General features: G+C 44.5%; 1 protein-coding gene across 1 annotated transcript in view; it reads right to left on the bottom strand.

The window, feature by feature from the left end:
- The window catches only part of LOC135369728 (uncharacterized), a 112,685-nt gene extending 91,839 nt beyond the window's left edge, over positions 1 to 20,846 (bottom strand). Inside the window, exon 1 of the mRNA XM_064603248.1 lies at positions 20,707 to 20,846. Within this exon, the coding sequence (XP_064459318.1) occupies positions 20,707 to 20,710 (4 nt within the window). The 5' untranslated portion in view covers positions 20,711 to 20,846. The remainder of the gene's footprint in view (positions 1 to 20,706) is intronic.
- Positions 20,847 to 21,071: the final 225 nt, after the last annotated feature.

Raw genomic sequence — 21,071 nt, 5'->3', positions numbered from 1 at the left:
CTTTCTTACTTTTCACTTAACTTTTTTAATTTATAACTTTTCAGATTTAACTTTTTTAATTTATAACTTTTCAGATTTAACTTTTTCCCGTTTCCTTCTACTTTTGTCTATTCAGGGAGAGACTTTCTTCCGCTTCCTGGAGGCACTGTAACTGAAGTGCGCCGAAACACGACAGCTAATCCAGGCGTGTAGGCAGGGCCGGTGCTAGGGGTGTGCGGGGGCAGAGACAAAGGCACATCGCGGGGCCTGTTTCACACGATCAAGTGCATACTTGATATCTTAAAAAAAGTTATCCCTGGTTGAGGGCTTCGTGCGCGGGGCCTATGCAAGCGCGGGGCCAAAGGCGGGCGCCTTACTCGCCCCCCACCCCCTATCGCCGGCCCTGCGTGTAGGACCCACACCATTCAACTACGCATTGAACCACTTTTCGGAAAACAATAGATACTGATACAATGTTGCTGGGACAGGCAGTTCCGTAAACAGAAACTATGAGAGGTCACCAAAAATCAAGAACAGCAAAGCACATTTGTTTTTACTCTGTGTCACAGTTCTAGCCTTGTACATATTCTGTATTCAGCCGTGTTCCTGTAGTTTTTAATGGTAATTGCCTTCTTTTTCTTCTCCGCTACCGGTATTCCGAATAGGGGGTGGTAACTGTCGTGCACAGGGCGCATACGCATGAAGGTGAATTTGGTGAATGTCAACCTATAAAATTAATTATTTTTACTCGGAAAGGTTTCACACTGCTTGTTATTGTAAGGTACTTCCGTTTTTATATTTTTTGTTTGTTTTCGTTTGTTCGGTTTTCGTGTGCTGTTCCGCGGTTCTCGTTCGTTATTATGTGGTTTGGTATTGTACGGTTCTCGTTTGACTTTTTTTATTATCGTATTATGTTCTACGAGTGTCTCTGTGTGTATTGCAGAACACACAACCTCGATCCTTATTCTGACGGCGCTCATTATTTTATTCAGCACATGACCACCAGCAATATGGGGTGGAGAATAAACCCTGGCGATGAAACTCCCCATTCCTCATCTTAAAATAACGAGTGCTTTGCAGTTGTTCAGCTGTCAGCGTATTTCATTACAGAAATTCGAAGCGCTGTGAACGAAGAGCATGCACATGCATGACTTATCACACACGCTGTAGGAGCGACGGCACATACGAGGTTAACACAGCAGTTTATTTACTTCCACCGTAGCTCACAGATTAAAAGAACAGTGGAACAAATTGGTGTAGGTTCTGCATCCGATTCTTCGGCACAGCTGAGCGACTGTGAAGGGAACCTGCAAGCACAAGCGCATTGTTTATAGAAAATACATGGTCTTGAGATTTGTAGGAGCAGCCACACATACTTTCTTAGTACGCAATGGCACCACCGAAGTAGCAATGCAAAAACGTCCGAGTTGTCCGATGCATGCGATACGAATAAATAGTTTTTTTTCTCAAAATAAAGAGCTTACCTATGAAAAATTATCCCTCTTTCTCTGTCCGTGTGAAGTGTACTCAAAGCTGCAACACACTGGCATGACATGCTTTTTAGTTTAAAGTAAATCTTAAAAAATACGGGCAGCCCCGCTTGAACTAAATGCAGACGACAGAATGCGTTGTGCCAATACGGCGGCCGGTGACCACGCTGTGGAGCACCCGATGCGCGATCCAGCCTATACTATAGAGATCAGTGGAAATAATGGTGCAGCGGTCGCTTGATCAATTTTTCTTATTGGATCACCTGGATGACAAAAAAAATATATATATAGGAATCAATAAAAGAAAGAAAGAAAGAGAAGAACAAAGAAAGCTGCAGTTGTAAATGCCGTTATCCTAAGGAACATTTATCTCTGTGTAATCCGCTTGCTCGTAAACACATTCCTCATGCTAACCCCCTTTTTCGCATCCAGGAAGCGGTCCGAGGGCCGCTTTGTTCACCCTAGGCCGTTCGGCAACTTGATAGGTTTTTCCCCTCTGACACATAGTGACTAAGCATGCCATTACATGTGTTTCATCCCTAGTCCCCAACCCTTTTTCGAATAATAATTGATGACAAATAATAAAAATTTTGACAAATAAATCAGTCAAATGAATAAATGACATCTTTGGATGACGCTCACTGGGTGGTGCCTCTATATCGCTTATCTATCTCCAGTATGGTATTTTCCTATTGTAGGTCAGACACAGACTTTGCACTTGTTTTCTCATATACTTTCGATGTCCATGAACCGTATCTTCTGCAGAAGAGGAGTTGTACGGGCCATGAAACAGTGAATAAATGGGTGTACAGCTTTCATTGTACATCAACATCGACACAGAAACGATGCAGGGGACAACTGCAAAACCCGTGTCAGGACGATATCACTAGCGAACTCGTGCAGCGAATTATATCGATTTTACGTTACCCATTGAATTGAATTTCAAATCAGGAGAGCGAATGGAAACACTTGGTCGGCTGTGATGTTCTCCATCGGCTATCTGCAACTACGCCCCTGTATTTTTGGCAGCGCAGGTGCTTGCGGGACCATTTTTTCCGTCCACACAACCAGGGACCTTTTTTTTTCTGATACCCCGCGAATTTCGAGATCGTGGATTTGGCAACCGGGAATGTCGAGGTCCTCCCGAAAACTTCAGAAGTTTGGAACTGACTGAGGCGCTTAGCGAAAAGAAAAGGAAACGGCGAGTTATTATTATGGTAGGCGACGGTAGAATTTCTAGCATTTTTTCAGCATTAGGAACATTACAGCACAGTCCTGTTGAAAGCTACTGTAAAGGATGACTGTAAAGCCATGCTTGCACTAACCGGAAATACGAGAGATTTCTGTTAGCCTGATGAGACATTTCAAACAGTTGACTGAACTCGCACAAAACTCGAACCGGCAAAACCGGGCAAATTGACGTTTCACGTGAAGCTAATAAACTCGCCTCACTCTTCTATACGCGCACCGTGAGCAGAGAGACAGAGAGAAAAGAAGAGGGTTGTTGATGTCGGTGTGCTTTCTCTTTACATTACACGCACTAAGCAGGCTCAGACTATAATCCCTTTACGAGCAGCTAAGCAACCTTTTGTACTGGCCTCCAAAGCCATGACCTAAGTCAGTGGGCCATGAAAGTAATGAGAAGAAAGAGAGAGAAAGAAGATGCAGGAACCAGGATGTCATCCACACCCCACCCATACACGCCAGCATTGCTGCGCATGCGCTCCGCTTGCTCGGCGGAAGGATACGGTCCGCGCGGTTTTCCTTTTGCGTAACCAGATGGCAACACAGAATGACGTGTTTCACTGGGCTTTCAGTCGATGTGTATCATGTATGTGTGTAATCATGTTTCATGCTTTTTTATAAAAACGAAAAGATGTAGACATGTAAATTTGGTGTCATTGATTCCTGAAATGTTTCTAGAGAAAGTAAATTAGAAGTTTTTTTTTTTTTTTTCGAAATGGCTATAGAAGTTTGATAAAAACCTGTCCAAAGAGGGAGGAGAAAAATTTTGTATTTTTTTCGCATTCGTGAAGTCGCGATACACGGCACGCTGTATACACACGCTGTAAATACACACGACATGTATCAGAAATGTATAAATGTTATACGATTCATCTCGTCTTCCTCTTTATAGTGAAACCGCCCGTGTTAAAATCTACGCGGTGGTTACCGAGACAAAGCATAAAATATGTTCCATAGGAAATACGTTCGGACGGAGAGCTGGTATGCCCTCTTAAGTCTTAAGAAAACTATTGAAGGATGTTTCCCTGTCGGATGAACATGAAGCAAACATGAAGAAAAACCGACGAGTCGCAGAAAGTGATATCTCATCTGTGTTGCAAAATAGTTCGCGCGATTTTGTGACACATTGACACATCCACCCCCAAAATCCACACTTCCTGGATGACGGAAGGACGACCCACTTGAAGCATAATTAAAAGTTGAACAACTGTAACGGGCCAGCGCATATGTTTAACACGTGCGGCTGAAGGGAGCAAAATTTAGAGATCAGGTAGGATTCGCGATTTTTTCGTTTTATGTCATTTGTATATCCGGATTCATGGAGTGCAATTGATAGATGAGTATTAAAGTCATGTCCCGATGCATTAAAGTGTACAGAGACAGGGGTGGGGCGATTATTAATTATGTCAGATTTGTGACCATAAAATCTTTCTCGCATGGAATTTGATGTTTCACCAATATATTGGACGTTGCATTTTTTGCACATAATCAAATAGCATAAATTAAATGAATTGCAATGTAAAGAGTGTCGTATCTTGAATGTAAAGGAATTAGCGTTACTAGAGATAGATGTACATGGGTTTATGAAATGACATGTTTGACAGCGTGTTTTATTGCAAGGAGAGCAACCGGATTGCTGTCGCACTAAGCGGGAGGAGGTGAGGATGTTGTGAATACTGCGAGATCTGCGGAAAGTTACAACTGGAGCAGTTGGGAAGTCTTTCATCGCTGTGCAGTATGTTCAGATGACGTTCAAAAATGGATCTAGCGTTGTTCAATGTTTTGTTGTAGACGGTGACAAAAGCGATATGATCGCGGTGTTTAATAGGCTGATGGGAGGGCAATGTATCACTCTGCAAAAAAACTACATTTTAATAGAGCGTTCTCTATCAGTTCCGGCGAATAATTGCGTTTCTGAAAGTCAACTGACATTTCTCTAGCGCGTTCAAGAAAATCATTGTCGTTTGAGCATATGCGCTTAAGGCGTGTAAATTGGCCGTACGGTATATTCCTTTTTTGGAAATTTGGGTGGTGGCTTTGGAAGTGTGGGTATTGACGTTTATCAGTTGGCTTCTTGTAGAGGTCGGTAATAAGTTTGCCAGATTGTATAGATATATTATCGTCGAGGAAATTTACCGAGGTGTTAGAATGGTTACAAGAGAATTTGATTGTATCGTGAACAGAGTTAAAATGTTCAAAAAACGAGCGCAGTGAATCTTCATCGCTAGACCAAATAACAAAAATGTCATCGATGTATCTAAGAAAAACTAGAGGTTTCGTCGAGAAAGAGTCCAGTGCTTTCTGTTCGAATTGCCCCATAAAAATATTTGCATAGTTCGGGGATACACGTGATCACATAGCTGCACCTTGCACTTGGACAAAATGGTTGTCATTAAAAGTAAAGTTATTATATTGGAGAACGAGTTGAAGAAGGTGAATAATGGCGGAAGTTTGGAGGACCTCAGAAGGGAAGGAAGAGAGGTAAGTTTCCACGGCGCTAAGACCTTCGTCATGTGGTATATTGGTGTATAGTGATCCAACGCCCATGGTAACGAGAGTCACGTTACTAAAATTAATAAATTGGTCGTTTAACGAGTTAATTTTGACTAGGAAATCATTGGTGTCCTCGACCTATGATGGAAGAAGCAACGGAATGTGTTTTATGCAGTGATCAACAAGGAGGGGTATCTTTTCAGTCGGTGTGTTGATGCCTGAAATTATCGGTCGGCCTGGGTTGTTCTCTTTATGTACTTTGATGAGGAGGTAGAAGGAACCAGGTGTGGAGTTCTTTGGTTTAATGAAATCTGCAATGTTGCGTGGAATCAGGCTTTTGTCAAGGAGCTCGGTAATACTTTTGTTGATAATTTAATTGCGTGGACGCAGGTACTTATCTCAAGCAAATATCGCCTCGTGTTGAGGACTTTCGTGTCTTTTGAGGTACACAACATGTGTTTGTGAGGTATACAGTGATTTTACAGGTGCTTATACGGTAGTAGCTCATAAGCACCAAATGCCCATAACCTCCAAACGCTCAAAACCTCCAAACGCCCACATGCACCGAAAAAAAGTTGCTGGTTTTGAGCGTTTGGTGGAAATGAGCAGGAGGGGGAAAGCTGCTCATAAGTAGAGTTGGGAATCCCGAGGCCTTTTCACGATCCCGGGATTTCGGGATTTAAAAATTCTAATCCCGGGATACCGGGACGGGTTCAGAATTTTCAGCAGCGGGTTTCATTGTCGTATTTCCAGGGGTCATTACGTATGGCGGACACTGTCTAAAGCTGCAAAATAGCAGGGGTTTATTAATTTTATTGCCTGCGTTGGTTTTCAATGCTTTTCAAGGTTCAACAAACAAAGCTTTCCCTCGCAAGCAAAGCGACTTGAAGTCTCAGTCGTGAGCCCTAGCTCTGTCGCAGTCACCACTCGTTGCTCAAAAATGTCCTCAGGAAACACAGAGCGTTGAAAGAACTGTCGTCAAGGCGTGATCGAACTTTTGTGCATAGGTTTCCTGCCGAGCTGAAACTTCTTTCCGATTCCAGGCTGGTCGGGACAATTGATCGGAGGCAGAGATTTGCTTCTTGAAGTCTTTAACACTCTATCGCATCTCTTACATTTCGCCGATTGTCCATCTACTGCAAGTAAGTAGTAGTACGACACACTGCTACTATCATTACATTTTGGCTCAACTCCGAAGTAGAGAACGGCGGAGATTGTCACGCTTCGACCAGTTACTGGTGATGCAAGCACAACACGGGGACGCTGGGCTCGCGTAGGCGAGGCAGTCTAACGCCGGTACGGCTGCTTCCTCCAGCTCAAGAAAGAAAGAAAACCGTGCGCTGGCCGGCCCCTCCCCGGCAACGACTGTAAGCCCTTGCGTTGCGCTGGCAACTTTTTGCAGACGGAAGCATCAAAGAGTGAATCAACGGAACCATCGTTTCCATCAAACTACCTCTTGCAGGTCCTGCACAGCGCCTGCAAGTTGAAGCCATAGGAGGTGCTTTTGATATCCCGAAATCCCGGGATCTTCTGACCGAAAATTCCGGGATCTCGGGATCGAAAAATCGTGCGGAATCCCGGGACATCGGGATCCCAACTCTACTCATAAGCACCAAACGTCCAGAACATCCGAATGCTCATATCCACCGAAAGGCGGGAGACCACAAAGCAAGGTATTCCTCTGCCGCATTTGGAGCAAGCTCTTAGGGTGAGAAAGGTGGAATGAACGGAGACTGCCAAGGCCGCTTAATGTGTCAGTTTGGAAGTATATGGGGTTGATGAAGTTTGAATTTGGTTGAATGTGTGGGTTTGAATAGGGTTATCGTGAGTCAATGGGTGTTTGAACGTGACAAGCGGCATGCCATGCAGTATGTTCCTAATTCGTGGACTTGCATCGCGACACATCTGTAAAGTGTAAACTTGCTCTGCGACAGAAGGGCTCGTTATATTGCGTTTTTACTTCTTCCTACTCTTTCGTAGAAAACGACTCAAGTGAGGTATTATATGGCCACTTTGCGGATTTGCCGTCGTTCCTCCCACATATGTGGTCTGGAACACGACCATCTCTATAATACACGACCATAACACTCGCCCGTTCGCCTGTGGGACTTCCGTCCGTGCCTCGAGGAGCGTAAGTGCCGTATTTACGCGCGGAGCACCCGCCAGGGGCCCACTTGCGGGACCCAAAAGAGCGCCTGCTGTAGCTCAGCTGTGTGCAATATGAGTGGTCCTTGTGGTTAATTCTTCGTGCGTACATGTTTGTGTATTGTCGCAGGTTCTCTGTCCATGTAGAGCTAAGAGTTCTGGAACTAAATACTCAGAAATAGGCTGTGCGTAGGTGGCATGTAAAACTGTGAAACTCGCGCATTATGTGCCGTACATCGTACACATAAACTTGGCAGCAGCACCTTGTGTGTTGGGCCAGTTATCATGCGTTTATGATTGTCAGACGCAAGCGCGTTCAGACTTTACGTTTCACGTGAGAGGCGTTCCGTGTTAACATACAGGGCAGTTAGAGAATGGGTGAATGCGACCGTAAGAAGAAACTGTTCCTGGGCAAAGAGATGACTGACACCTGTTATGACGTCCAACAGAATTTGTTGTATAAGCAAGCACTTCAGTTTTAAATCAGCAGTTGCTTGCTTTGTTTTCCTACTTATTGGTCCCTTTTTATTTTACTTTTACACTTTTTTTTCTTCTTTTGCGGTTTACCATTATAGTGCTCTGCTGACCTTTATTGTGCTGTTCGGACAGAAGCCACTTTGAGAATTTTTCTTGATGGTGGCTTTTCTACGACGCTACCTTTTGGTGCCTTTTTTGTGTTCGTTTGGCACTCCTGGGAGATGGAAGGCTGTGTAAACTTCGTGATCACTAACCGTAGGTACCGTAGCCACGGTGCCACGTCTGAGAATTTTGCGCTTTGCGCCGATGCTAAAGCCTTCGGCCTTGAAATGCCGAGAACACGCAGACTTCGAGCTAGCATGCAGGCGAAAAACGATTTTAGATGGAGAGTTTTTCGCTGTTGTTGCAGACAATGGTCGCGGCTGATTACTTTGTTGTACGAAGCAATTTAATGCAAGCCTTTGCTCATCGGCACCAGTGAAGATGCTGTTCTCCTTCGCGAATCTGATTGTACGGCCGAACACAAGACTCCTAAGTGATGCAGTCAAAAACTTCTAATATTAAAATTACCGTGATAATCTAACAAATAAATGCTATTTTTCCTTGCTGACTTGTTGTTACGTTCATCGTTATTTCTGTAATTCCAGATGACATCTTCATTACAGTATTTATGGTACTAGTTACGGCATTTAAATACTGTATATTTTATATTTAAATACTCCCTTCGAAAAGTATTTATGAAGAGTATTTAAACACCCCTTTCAACAAAGTATTTTTGCATTTATATCTAAATACTCAAATGCATTTATGTCCACCCCTGGTCGGAGGCCCCGGGTTCATTATTTTTTTTTTTTTTTAGAGAGAGATGCGTAAAAGGTACTCGGCTATATTAGATAAAGCTATTTATGGTACACACTGCCATCCATAAAGTGCACTCTATATGAAATGAACCAATCGAAATTCGCAATGAAGTTACTTGCGTCAAGACGCCGCGATATATTTCGAGCCACTTCTCCCGTAAGACAGCATTTGAGTGGAACTCGTGGAACGAAATACTTGTGTTCGACACTGCTTTCTTCGGCTTGCAAAGCGGGACGGTGCAGTACACCATAACGTCTGCACCATGCACAAGCCATGCACTGGAAACAAACACTGTCCACTGCGTGAAAAATAGCAAAAAACAAACGCGAATGACAGCAGCAACGGTATACGCATAACATGCGTCGTCTGCCGAGGGTCCCGTATTCAGCGCCACAAACGCGCGGCGGCCGCTTGGCGAAACGACATCAGTGGCGCTGGGGCTAGGTGCGAGTGTTATGGTCGTGTATTATAGAGATGGTCGTGGTTTGGAAACAGTCACCAGATTCTGGCGCCAAAACACAGAGGACAGGGTTTCTGTGAGCAGTGCTTCGCACGTGTCCGTATAGCGGACGACGGGAGGTCATAAATTGTGGGGTCGAAGACGTTTGGTCAGACGAGCTAACTGTTGTGCGAGGGGCGTTATTTTTTGGGTTCTATTTTGCTGAGCGTGCAACATGAATCGCGTGAAAGGAGCGCATCCTGCGGACGAAAAACAACGCAGAGAGCGGGGGAGTTTGGGGAAATTAGAAGGGGACTTGGCCTGCGGACTCCGTAGCAAACGGACTTGTCGGATGCTCACAGTGACTTTGCCATAACACGTAAATTTTGCAACAAAGTCTATTGCTGTTAATAAACCTGTTGCCAACTGTTGAAGATCGTCTGCTGTCGAGTGCTTTTACTCAACCGTCATCATCACCGACAACTGGCCAGCCACGGGGATTAAAGTGAGAGGAAAAAAGAACAGCTTTTACTACATCTGTGATCATGGACGATGCCACAGCTCTCTTGGCTCAGTGGTTAGCGTGCGGGCCATGTCACGTCGAGAGTGGGAGGTATCCGGGCTCGAATCCCGGTGCCGGGTGTGCTCTCTGGGGTTTTTGTTGGGTTTCCCTCAGGCGCGTTCTGTCATATGCCGGCACAGTTCCCTTAAGCGCGTTCCCTCAGTCGTGACGATACGCACCTCCGTGACTCCACCATGTTCAGCTTCGAAGAACCACATGTACGACGTCAACGCTTCAGCTAGGTTGATAATGTGAATGAAGTAAAATTTTGGGCGTGCTTCAAAGAACGCAAAGATGCGCAATGAACAAAATAAAGCAAAAAATGGCGTTCCTTCACTAATTTTTTGCGGGCGATCTATCGAACGGATTTTTGTTATCAAAACGGCTACGATATCAGGTGACCGAAAGGAACAGATGTTTTCATTGGGACAACTTTGTAGCTTTTATAATTAAAAAGTTTAATAATGAAAGTTAATTAAGACATTGCCTTTGGACTTTGCTAATGCCCTCCTAGGGAGTGCCCTTCATCATATGCTATATTGCAATTGATTTCATCTTGGAAAAAGTGTTATATATTTAAAAAAAATATATTCACAGTTAGCTGGGACACCATGTATAATATGAACCCTACATAAATAAATACCTCATTCCAGTTTCTGCATTGTAAGTGACCACGGACATATGTTCGAAGGGGGCCACGTTCTTCGTTGCTACAGTCCTGGAAGCCGAGTGCCTTTCGTGTTAAAATCAAGTCTTTTGTGCTAGGTTGCCTCCGTGTTTATGGAAATAAAGTTCAAAGGGAAATCCATAAACGAGAAGGCTGGCTACATGCAAGCAGGACCAAGCTGTTGCATAAACTTCAACGCACACATTAAGCGGCCTTGGTAGTCGCCATTCATTCCTCCTTTCTCACCCTATGACCTTGTTCCAAACCCAGGAGAGGAAGACCGGGCCGTTGTGATCGCCCGCATTTCAGTGCATATGAGCATTCGGGTCTTCTGGACGTTTGGTGCTTATGAGCAGCTTCTCCTTCCTGCTCATTTCCACCAAACACTCAAAACCACCAACTTTTTTTCGGTACGTATGGGCGTTTGGAGGTTTTCACCGTTTGGAGGTTATGAGCATTTGACGCATATGAGGCACAACCGTATATACATTGTTTTTAGAGGTGTACGGTGTTTTTTTCCTTTTACTTGTTACAGAATTGTGCGAATGCGAACATCCTCTAGGAGAGCGTATGCAACTACTGGACGTCTAATTAGCTAAATTTAATTAATTTGATATTTTCTAGCAAATGCAAGACATCAGAATTGGAGCTAGTCATTTTTGAAGTCCACCGTCCTTATTAAACACCCTGTGAAGCGAACGTCAAATAATAACATGCCAAATTTCGCTATGAAAATTATCGGAAACTAGAACTACGCGCTTTTCGAGCACAGAAACGACGCCACCTTCACCTCATCTGGATCGGAAGAGAAGCACGTGCCCTCTCACCTGTATCTGACGCTCGTTCGGCGTGCGTAGTGCGTATTTACGATTTCGACTCATTTGCATAGCAAAATTTGTCCCATATACATCTCGAAATAAGTTCGCTTCTCAGGGCTTACTGTGCCGCTTGCGATGGAGAAACGCCTATTTCAAGCGTTTTTCCCGTCAATTAGTAGGCGATACGAGGCTGTACGTGTCATTTTACTCCTAATACACGGCACAAATCCAGGTCTAACGCTTCATTAGAGAAAAGTTGTCCACCGAAACTAATGTGCCACCTATTTGTGCCTGGTAAGGCAAAACGACTCTGTCTTTTTTTTCTTTTCTTGTGTTTGCTTACTCTCGCTCTTACCTGCGTCGCCAACCGTCTCTCTCTCGCCTGGCAGTTGATAAGCGATAACCACCATAACGACCGTAACCCCAGAACGCGAGGACGCGGGGTTAACTGTTTGTCTACGCTTAGGATTGGAAAATCAAATGCACCGTAGCATTGTTGACGGAATTTACAGAATATTGACGTTCAGGAGATCTCTCAATCGACATCGACTAAAACGAGGAGGCAAGTTAAGATGCAAGAGGCAAGAGGCTGCCATTCCAAAAATGTAGTGCAATTACATTTGTGCCGGTATCGTCAGTTGCGTCAAGTACGTTGTTGACACGCTCAAGGTAAGTAAGTATACCGGGTGTTTCAGTTAAATCCCCGGGCTAAATAATTCGCGAACGGGTGCACCAATCCACGAGCTTTCTTTTTTACAAGTATCTGTCCGATACCACCTACAAGCTGCACACCGTGTGGATTAGTGGGAGGCGCTCATTATTAAGATAAAAATGCAAATGAGTTAAGTAAAAAAGCGTAACTTCTAAAGCAGGGCGCTGTCGGCATTAAAATGGGTACTACCCCTTTTGGGACCTTCAGTGGACACCTTTTAGAGAAAAATCTGCCACCGAAGCGGGTCATTTGTTGCAGTAATTAATTAGTTTCGGTTTACGTATTTTTGTCCCGGCTTGTCGCTGCGAAGCGCAAAAGGACGCTCTTTCACTCCCTTATCCATCAATGAATTACGTCCTTACACCAATGAAATACGCCCTTTTGCGCTTCGCCGCGACCAGCCGCAAAAAAAATACGTAAACCGAAACCAATTAATTACTGCAACAAATGACCCGCTTCGGTGGCAGATTTTTCTCTAAAAGGTGTCCACTGAAAGTGCCAAAAGGGGTAGTACCCATTTTATTGCCGACAGCGCCCTGCTTTAGAAGTTACGCTTTTTTACGAAACTCATTTGCATTTTTATTTTAATAATGAGCGCCTCCCACTCATTCACACGGTATGCAGCTTGTACGTGGTATCGGACAGATACTTGTAAAAAAGAAAGCTCGTGGATTGGTGCACCCGTTCGCGAATTATTTAGTCCGGGGATTTAACTGAAACACCCTGTATATGTTCCTTTTTATACGAGGGGTGTTCAAGTCAAACCGGGACTTTCTGTCTCCTCAGTGTACAAATGGCTCGCGCTACTTCTTTTTCTCCATTTTCACACTCTACAGTCCTCCGCGTTCACCACGTGGTGGTCCAAAGTTTGTGCAAAACACAAGACACGTGCTGTACAAGATGGTCGAGAACGAGGTGAGCGCGCACATCGAACAGCGAATTGTCATGAAGTTTCTCGTGAATGAAGGCTTAAGGTCAACTGGAATTCACAGAAGGCTTCGGGCTCAGTATGGCCACGATACACTTAGCCGCAACAAAGCGTTTGAGTGGTGCAAACGGTCCCGAGACGTCCGTACATCAGTGCAAGAGGATCCCGGCCGGGGCGGCTCAGAGCCCAGTGTCAGAGTTCCTGAGAACACCCAACTCGTAGAGCGTCTGAAACTCAAGGATCGACGGATAACATGTCTCGAACTGGCTCGAAAGACGAACCTTTCTGTGGGAACGTTGGAACACTATCATTCATGAACACCTCCGGTTTCGGAAAGTTAGTGCCCGTTGGGCCCCGAGGCAGCTCTCTGTGTTTGACCGGCAGAGAAGACTGGAAATATCCCAAGAGAGCTAAGGTACTGTTTCGACACTGAAGGACAGCCGTTACTTGATCGGATCATCACGTGCGATGAAACGTGGTGCACCATTTCACTCCTGAGTCTAATCCCGCATCGAAACAGTGGAAGCATCCGGGCTCGCCAGCTCCCAAGAAGTTCCGAAGCACCCCGTCTGCGGGTGAGGTCATGGCCACGGTTTTCTGGGACAAGGCTGGCGTTCATGATGATCTTCTACCCAGTGGTACCACCATCAATAGTGCATATTACTGCAAGGCTCTCATGGATGTGCATAAGGCGCTGAAGCAAGAGCTGTCGGGCCTCATCACCAAATGAGTCCTCCTCCTACAGGACAATGCACGTCCGCATGCCGCGCATCTCACGACACGCACCTTATAGGAACTCGGCTGGGAGTTGCTGCCAGATCCTCCTTACAGTCCAGACCTCGTCCCCAGTGATTTCCATCTCTTCGGGCCACTGAAGGCGTTCCTTCGGGGCCGCCACTTTAGCTGCGACGACGAGGTCAAGAATGCGGTCCGATCATGGCTGCTATGCGCCAGTAAGGATTTCTACGGTGCCGGTATTCAAGCCCTCGTGAAACGCTGGGGCAAATGCATTAGTGCAGCTGGAGATTACGTTGAAAAATAAAACTAATTTCTCGCCTGTAAGTTCATTTTTGCGAAAAATGAAAAGTCCAGGTTTGACCTGAACACCCGTCGTAGGTGTACCGAAAAGAAGTGAATGTTCATACAGGGATCCATGCCATCCATGCCATCCAAAGCCATGAGAAAGGGTTACATGTAGAAGCTTCAAGTTAATGTGTTTGTTTTTTCTCTTTTTTATGAGCGCTTGTGCATGTAACAGAGAAGAAATCTTCATTGTCGAATTAGTTTTGTGTACACTGTGATTATTCCTAATAACACTTGTACCAGAGACACTGATTATGTACGCAGTAATCCTCAAAGCGTTATGATTTTATGAGAGATAGACGTGGAATATGCGCTGACCTAGGCTCTTGCTTATCGAAGCAGTCAACTAAATGAGGAGGGCTTACTGCGATATGGGTCAGTAACTCGTGATATGGCTGAACCAAATGTGCGTGGCATGCATGGCGATTAGGGAATGAACGGGATATAGCAGTGACTGTGCCGATTTTGATTCCAAAATGCACGTAACAGAGAAGCTCGGAAAGTTCCGTGAGGGCATATGAAGTTCCGACGATTGCTGGGCGTTCGATCGGAACTACATCGCAGGCCTACTCATGTATTTTCACCAAACCGGAGAGCTACCTCATGAACCGGGTGGTGTCTAGTTCATGCTATTCTGCGTAAAAACTAAAATTGGTTGTCGCACCGTCAAATAAATTTGAGGGTGTGCAAATAGTTTCACATTTTCCCCTCTTTGTTTCATACAGATGCGCTAAAATAAAACAGTAGCGCACCACACACAAGCCACGCTTCAAATGAAGTTTTGCGAAGTGCAGCCCCCCTGAGCAGTAAGTACTGTCAAAGCAACGAGCGAAACAGCAAGAAAATTAGCTTATCACACGTTTTGTTTTGCGTTGATGAGTTATGCTGCTAAAGTGTAGCGCCCAAAATTGATATTCATTTTTCATCGTTTTCAAGTTCAAAATCTTCGCTGTCAAACACAATTTTCTTGCAGAGGTAACTCCACAAGCAGCGTGTTGAGTTTCGATGGTGTGCCAAATCACTCAACAAAGTGAAGAGGTTTCAATAAGTCAGCGAGATCTCCCATCGTCCCAGCCTCTAGAAAGTTTGGAAAACGAGGCTCTCCTTCAAACAACCCAGCCAGCACGTCAGAAAGTGAAGCACGGACACCACAGCCTCCTATGGCGGCAACTCCCTCAACCATCATGGTACGCCATCGGTGCGTGGGTGTATTGTTCAGCCGGTTTCACGGTTATATAAGGACTCCAACGTACGTTACCTTACTTTTCACTATATGTCTTGCCGGCTCTGCATTGTTTTAGAAGAAAACGTCCTGTGATTTTTACTGTTCTGTGACATTGCTATGTGATAAACTCTGCAGCTTTTGTATAGTGCTTTGTTACTTGTATCTAGGTGTCTTGAGATAAATAAATATATTTTTCGTATCTGTGGTGATCCCTAGTTGACTGGAGACGTTTTCCAATTGCATTACCAGCTACTGTAAAACAAACGATTGAGACTTTGCAAAATGAAACATCACATGACGATGTCGAGCTGATGCTTCTGGTGAAATAATGGTTTGAGCGTAACAAACACACGAGTGGTGTGTTTCTCCTGTCCTATATGGTTACCCATAGGATCTATTCGCGACCAAATTTCGCGAGCTCCTCGAGCTTCTCCTTCTCTGTTTTGAACTATTCGCGTGCCCTTAAAGTTTTCGAATTTTCTCGATTCGCGAAATTCGCGATAATTAAGAGCTCGCGAAATAAAAGGGTTTTACCTATCTTTATCCTAGCTCTACGCTTTCAAAATGTGCGTCTGCATTTGCCCCTGAATTTGTAATTGCATAGTTTTACTTATTGCACCTAATTTTTGTTGTAATGACACAGACAGCATTGCCTTGAGCCGGAGGACACCGACGAGTGTTCTCTATCCGTCTTGCCTTGCCGCTGTCCTGAGACCCAGTCATGTTGCCTCTGTCATGTGGAACAAAATAACGGGCGCACGACGCGGAACGTTGGACCGCTTGCTGTAGGCGGTTCTTCGTACTGCTAACCCACAATGGAACGGGTATCCCACGCGCTACACGGTATCTATGCGTGCAAGCGGCACCCTGTAACACGTGAACCACGCGTTACAATATAGACAACTGCGTAGAGAGCACGCTGTGATGCCTGTTCTAGGCGGCAAAATTAAAAAAAATGGCACATGTCACATGTCTAAGAGTGCATGATCAGGGGACGTTGGATTTCATTAATGACTGGCTCCACATCTGCTATCCCGTATTTCCCAGAAAACATCTACTTAATAAGTTAATTAATGAATTTTTGCTAATTAGTTATACAGCATATGCATTGCCTTACAGGATGTCTGCCTTGCCGTATAACCCACCTGCTAAAGCGGCATCTATTTTGCTCTGCTAGTTCTTTAACTAAAAAGTCTACAACGAATAAGAAAAAAAACGCCCTGTGTAATCGTATGGGTTAGGCATTTCCATTCTTCATGCGTCTTTTCCGCTGTTCGCAGGTATTCTGAGCGCTAATCGGAAGATAGAATGCAGCGAGTGCTTTACATTCTGGAGCTGCGGAATTGATTCAACCCCCTTCTTTTGCGCAAAAGAGGGTTGAATTGTTTCACCAGTTCCTGAATGTAGTTCACTCACACAAGCTCTCCACATTCTGGACAGTCATCACGGTTCAAGAAACTATAATGTTCATACATGCTGTATGTGATAGTGCTCCACAGATACACTCTTAAGTCGAACTACGCCTATTGTACCACTTGCGATGAAAAAAACGTCTATTTCAAGCGTTCTTTCCCGTCAATCTATAGGCGATACGAGGCTGTATGTGTCATGTTACTCCTAATACGCTGCACAAATCAAGGTCTAACGCTTCATGAGATGAAAGTTGTCCACCGAAAATAATGTGCCGTCTATTTGTGCCTTCAAGCCAATACGTCTTTGTTTTATTTTTTTTTATTGTGTTTGTTTGCTCCCGCTCTTACCTGCGTCGCCAACCGTCTCCCTCTCGCCTGGCAGGTAATAAGCGATAGCCACCATAATCACCATAAACCCAGAACGCGAGGACGTGTGGTCAACTGTTTGTCTGATGAACGCTTGCGAGTGGAAAATCAAATGCACCGCAGTATACTTGAGAGAATTTACGGAGTTCGAGGTTCAGGAGATGACTCAGTCAACATCGGCTAAAACGAAGAGGCAAGGCGAACGGGCTGTAATGAAAAAAAAAAAAGTAGTGCAAGTACATTATGTGCCGGGCGCATCAGTTGCGTCAAGTACGTTGTTGACAGGCCTAAGGTAAGTGAGGAATTGATGTTGATTTATTAGAGGTACGCCGAAAAGTAGTGAAAGTCCATACAGGGACGAGCCATAAAAACGGGTTACACGTAGAAGCTTCAAGTTAATGTTTTTTCCCTTTTTTTTTAAATGAACGCTTGTGCATGTAGAGAAGAAATCTTCATTGTCGAATTCTCTTTGTCTATATACACTGTTGTTATTCCTAATAACATGGAGCAGTAAGGTCTGTCAAAGCAACGAGCGAAACAGCATGAAAATTATCTTGAGTGATAGACCTTTGTGTAGAGAGCACGCAGTGCCGCCTGTTCTATAGGGAGCAAAATTTTGCAAACAAATGCCTCTTATTACGTGTCACGTGTCGAAGGGTGCACGGTGCTATAGGTCACAGTGGAGAATGATCTATCGATAGGCTGTTACGTGAGGACTTTGTGAACATGTCAGCTGCATGTCAGCGAGATCATGCCCCAGGAAGTCAACGATATGAGACCCCTCCCAAACCCTTTAAACGCAACGGAAGGCCAACCCGTTTTTTACGTTGTTGACCCAGTTCACCTCCGAAAATGCATCTGAAACAACTTGTTCAACCAAGAGAACGCTCGAAGGTGTTTCTTCTTCCCAAGCTTCATAAACAGTGGCAAACAAACCAATGTGCTATACTTGCTAAGTAAAATGACCACGATGAAACCATTTCCGCAAAGCAAATATTAGGTTGACTAAGGAAATTTCGAAGTTCAATTCAATAAATTAAATTTTGACCAACTGCTAGCGTGAGGTGCTTGACCAGAGCATGTGTACATTGCCGAAGAACTAAGGTAGGTAGCCATATGAAGACTCCTATCGAGCCGTACGGGTTGTCTGACGCTCGTTTTCAGAACATTCGCGTAGATATTGTGCGGCCCCTCGCACCCTATCCGGACTGTCGGCATATGCTACAATTCATCAACCATTATACCCGGCGGCCCCATGCCGTTCCTATTCTCAACGTCACAGCCGGAACGACCGCGCATGCCGTCGTAAACACCTTGATCGATGGAACGAACGATAGCAAGTACATTGAAATCTTACTTAAAGTGAAGTACAAAGTACTTGATGTCACCGGTACTTGGAGCACTATATTACCAAAGTATCATATAACGTACCAAAGTACAATATTGTAAATGTACTTCAAGTGAAATACGAAGTACTGGGAAAAGTACACTCTTAAAGATGAACTTCACCGCATAGCACGCTGAAAGCCAACCATTATCTCGAATGATATCGATATCAACTCGTTGAAAACGGGAGGCGTACACCTTTTTTGTGACACTTACGTTGTTCATAATTGTCACAAAAAAGGCGTACGCCTCGCGTTTTCAACAAATCCCGCCATATAACGACATCATTCGAGATGATGGCTGGCTAGGAGCGTTCAATGAGGTGAAGTTAATTTCTAAGAGTGTAGTACATTGTTTGCGTAGCGCCGCGTGCTACCGTTTCGTAGTGACAAAATTTTATGAAGTGATTGTGTTTCGGTTGGCGAAGTAGCAATTTAAGCTTTTTCTTTTTTATTCTTTTTTTTTTTGCATTTGCTAGCTCTTAAGCCCATCTAGTTAGTGCTTACTCATGCTTATGACGTAAAACGGATGGCATAATATCGGTTCACGTCTGCGCAGGCAACCATGCTGTGCTAGTGGAAAGTATTTTATCTCCCGATTTATTCATCCGTATATCTCTCGGCATACATCAACAAAGGTGAGCAATCCATTTTCTAGTTCAAAAATACTGCTTTTACACACAAGACTTACTTGATATGTTCTATACTTTTTCTTTGCATGCCCAGTTGGGTTCTTAAGTACTTGACGGGAAAATACTTCAGAAAAGTACTTGAAACTGACTGCAAAGTATACAATCGCAAATGTAGTCACACCCATGGTGGAGGCGTGCACCTTATTTGTGACGCTTAGGCTGTTCATAACTGTCACAAAAAAAAAGGCGTAGGCTTCCAGTTCCCAACAAATCAGGGCAGACAACGATATCCGTGCTATGCGGTGGATTTCATTTCTAACAGTGTAGCCAACACCTGACCACTCAGACCTCGCACGAAATGGCGCCGTCCTTTTCGAGTCCCCTTCGTCCAAAGGCATTTCGAGTATATATCGCTGTTCTTGATATACGCTCCTCGCCTCAAAGAAGCTATCTCGAGTGTTGCGAGTGTTAATTCATGTGGTGGGCTCCGGTGTGGGTAAATGGAGTGGTTAGGTCTTACGCGTACGACAACGGCGATGAGTGCAACCGTTACGTTGGTTCAGTTAGGTTTGCGGGCAGTACATCGCATTGTTCTGAATTGCGATGCCTACAGCAACCAAATATGTAGTTCGGTTGACCCTCCGCTCCTGTATTTCGTGGCTCGAATGGCAAGGTTTCGAAACCACGTCATTGGTCAGATCAGGCTGGTACAAAAAGTTGGACCTAGAGCAACCCTTTTGTACCTCTAAACCCTGTAAACCTAGACGTCTGCATGACGTGTTATAAAAGTCTGCATTGCCTACCCTTGGTGACAGATGTGCAGTTTTTGTGAACATACTATCCAGAGAGAACAAAGTGGGAAAAATAACTTGATATAACATCTAGCCACGGATGCGGAGTCGCCGTAAACGTAGCCAACAAAGTGTCCAAGACACGAGGAATGCCTTTATGCAACCTCGACGAAGGATGCACAGTCTACGTGAACACAGTCTTCAAACAGTGAAAAAGGCACATGGTTAGCTTCATCTATCGTCGCCAACGGGTGCACAGCCTACCCGCACATTGCCTCAAAGATGCGCGAAACTCAAAATATAGCCCTGACGACGCATGCATGCACAGTCTCCGTGAACGCGGCATACAAATTATGCAAAATGCAAAAAGTAGCATGATCTACCCTCGGCGATCGATGCACAATACATGTAAACACACCTTCCAATATGTGGAAAACGCAAAAAAGAGGTCAAATCCAAATCCCCAAATACCACCCCAGTAACTAGTGCACACTGCAACCGAACAATACGTATGCAACCAAAGTTATCCAAACCAAAAAAGCAGCCTTATCTAACCTCTGCGACGGCTGCGTTCCCGAACACAACCTTCAAAGTGTGAAAAACCTAAGTATTAGTTTCAGTATTCGCTGCATTACAAAACTCATCCATACTGACACGCTTCCGCAGCGTTCGTATATGTACTGCTTGCGATACGATTGTCTGAAATCAGCACCACGTGATTTATCCCATCCCAAATATCGAGCTGTTTCAAGAGCATTTATTTTGAGTAATAAACACCTGCAGCATATGTGATTTCTTTAAATGCAATAATAGAGCAACATTTCCGATGACAACCAAGGAAATATTTGCTTCAGAACTACTGAAAGGCGATTCCAGACAACCGTGTCGAAAGCAGTATACGTAATGGTGACTACGAAAAGCATTCCGGGAGTTCGAAGATGCTGTTTCAAACCAGCAGGGGCCATCTACGAAAAACAACGCTCTTTGGCCGCTTACTCATTTTGGCGTGTAGGTATTCTTTGAAGTTCCAGCAAGTATCCTGAGACAGTCGGAACACCTGGGCAAGGTTCAGACAGAATGTATTAAGAATGCCGTATGATACACGCGATAACACGTCACGTGCACAGCAATGCCAAAGCCAGCTTCCCAGGCAAACCCCGACAAAGTAAAAGAAGTTGATAAACTTAAAAGTAAAAGACGGAGCCTTAAAGGAACACGTCTTCTAAACGAACAGTCCCTTTACAGATGGTTAATTCCAAAACTTAACCGAAGCTATATTCACGAGCACTACATACACACAACCGTGAATGTTTTATTAGGAATAACGAAATGGTTTTCGGGACATTTGTCCAAGTATACCG

Source organism: Ornithodoros turicata, chromosome 1 (genome assembly GCF_037126465.1).
Source record: "Ornithodoros turicata isolate Travis chromosome 1, ASM3712646v1, whole genome shotgun sequence".
Lineage (NCBI taxonomy): Eukaryota > Metazoa > Arthropoda > Arachnida > Ixodida > Argasidae > Ornithodoros > Ornithodoros turicata.
The sequence above is the reverse complement of the archived record's forward strand: the minus strand, read 5'-3'. Positions and strand labels throughout refer to the sequence as shown.